General features: G+C 37.2%; 1 protein-coding gene across 8 annotated transcripts in view; it reads left to right on the plus strand.

Moving 5' to 3' along the window:
- The window catches only part of LOC106521125 (serine/threonine-protein kinase BRSK2), a gene marked incomplete at both ends in the record, with an annotated part of 23838 nt that extends 23090 nt beyond the window's left edge, over positions 1-748 (plus strand). For all 8 annotated transcript variants that reach the window (XM_014013546.1, XM_014013551.1, XM_014013549.1 and 5 more), the window contains 1 exon segment: positions 701-748. In XM_014013546.1, the coding sequence (XP_013869000.1) occupies positions 701-748 (48 nt within the window).
- Between the last annotated feature and the right edge of the window lie 1451 nt (positions 749-2199).

The following is a 2199-nucleotide window of genomic DNA, read 5'->3' on the forward strand; positions in this document are numbered from 1 at the left end:
GTAGTGATGGTGGTAGTGATGTAGTGATGGTGGTAGTGATGATGGTAGTGATGATGGTAGTGATGATGGTAGTGATGATGGTAGTGATGATGGTAGTGATGATGGTAGTGATGATGGTAGTGATGATGGTAGTGATGGTAGTGATGATGGTGATGATGGTAGTGATGATGGTGATGATGGTAGTGATGGTAGTGATGGTTAGGCATGTCCCAATAACAAATTTTACTGGACAATAAATTGTCTCTGAAGTTATTGTGATAAACTTTAACATTGTTGTAGATCAGTTTAAACTAATATAATACTGTTGTTGTTGGTCTGCAAGCCAGATAAATAACYTCCAAATTACACCATTTCTTCTGGGTTCTTTACTGTTTTGTTGGTGAGTTTATTTCATGTTGCAGCCTGTCTTCTGGGTAAATATCTTGTGATGAGATGTTTCCATTTTAGAAGCTTTTCACAAAAGGTTTTTGAACTAGTCTGTCCAGAGAAAGGCAGACACCCAGAGTCTGTGTGCCCTAATGATGGCCCATAACTGCACTTAGTATTTTTTCTAAGTAATGTRTTCAAACTGTGTGTAGTTTAGGAGCAGTTGTGTTGGAACGGATTTAAAAAACCCTCATGTCTCGAGTTAACCATGTAGGGGGAGTGGTGGTGTGGGGGAGGCGGCCATGTTGTTTCTGACCCTGTCCTCTGCCCTCAGATGGCTCTCAGCGCTCTGCTTCTTTGCCCAGTAAATCCTCCAAATGTGGTAAGAGCCAAAGAACCAGGAGCTAACTGTGTGTTTTAAAGCCAGCAGTCAGCAGTGTGCACTAACAAAGCTGCAGTAAGAACAGGTCCTCTGAACAGATCATTTAATCACAAGACATTTCAAATCTACTCATTTTGATGCTCAAGTCTTCAGTTTTACACAGAAATATTATAAAACTAKTAGTTCTAGTAGATGCTTGGACCTCACATGTAGTTTTTAATCTTTCTCCAACACTTTTTATAAATTATTGTGTGATAMTTTTGATTTTTTTCAGTTTAGCTCCAAATAAAAGGGATTTTCATTAACCTGCTAACTGTTCCTATGAATTTATTAATTACATGATTGATCATTAAGAAACAGTGGAAAAAATACTTTAAAAGTTTTTTTATTACAACAAAAAGCTTTAAATCTTTAATTCAGATAATAATCTGTTTTAAAATATCCAGTAAGTTARTTATGGACATAATTAGTATTTAACAGTTTGATTTAATATGTCTTAAATCTAAAAAAAAAAACAGATTAAATGATTTGAAAAGATGGATGCATTTTACTGTCTGTGGCTCTTCGTGCATGTTTGGCTTCACACTGGGTTGGTCACTTTGTTTTAGTCACTAAAAATCAAAAACTGCTGAGGAGWAATGGTAAGTGTGAACATCACTCCAGGCGCACGACCATAACAACTCTCTGAACCACTAACTCTGCAGATGATGTGTGAGTGTGTAGTGTGTACTGTCTCATGGTTTTTGCATGTTTTATTTGTTCTCAGTGGTTTTAAAACACCTTTTAAAAGTTTTCATCCTAACAATCGTTTTGGTGATTTCTGTGATGGATGTTAACGTGACGTCGGGTCCAACAGAGCTCTGGAAGATGCCTGAACCAAGAATTCTGCTGTAGATCATGAAATATCACAGAAAACAGTGTAGCTCTGCAGTTATACACAGTAAAGAGCTAATAGACAATAGAAATGTACTTTATTGCTGTCTTTAAGGAAAGTGCTTTAAACAGCAGCAGAGACTAAATTAAAAGCATTAAAACCAATTTATTAAACAAGTAACTTAAATGCTAAATAAAGGAAATGTAGTGTAATAATGAGAGGATGAACATCACCTGTGGTGCACTGATGGTGAAGTTTACTGCACAAGTCCTACATTAGTTTAACTTTGGTTGAATAAAGTCTGAATAATGTGTTTGAATTGAGTGAAGTGAATCTGGTTGTAAAAGTCTTCCAGTGCTGGTTTGGACCCGTCAGTCTGCAGGAGAACCTGAGACTCTTCACTTCCACACAGACAAAGAAGACATCTGAGGGTGTCCCAGTCAAGACTTTCTTTTTTAACTGAAAATCTGTGCAAAGAATCAGAGTTTCACCGTGAGGAAACCTTGGTAACGTCACCTCTGCAGCTCAGGYCTGATGCTTCATACTGAGAGACTCACAACCAATCAGGGTTTTATTA

Source organism: Austrofundulus limnaeus, unplaced genomic scaffold (assembly GCF_001266775.1).
Source record: "Austrofundulus limnaeus strain Quisiro unplaced genomic scaffold, Austrofundulus_limnaeus-1.0 Scaffold103, whole genome shotgun sequence".
Classification (NCBI taxonomy): domain Eukaryota; kingdom Metazoa; phylum Chordata; class Actinopteri; order Cyprinodontiformes; family Rivulidae; genus Austrofundulus; species Austrofundulus limnaeus.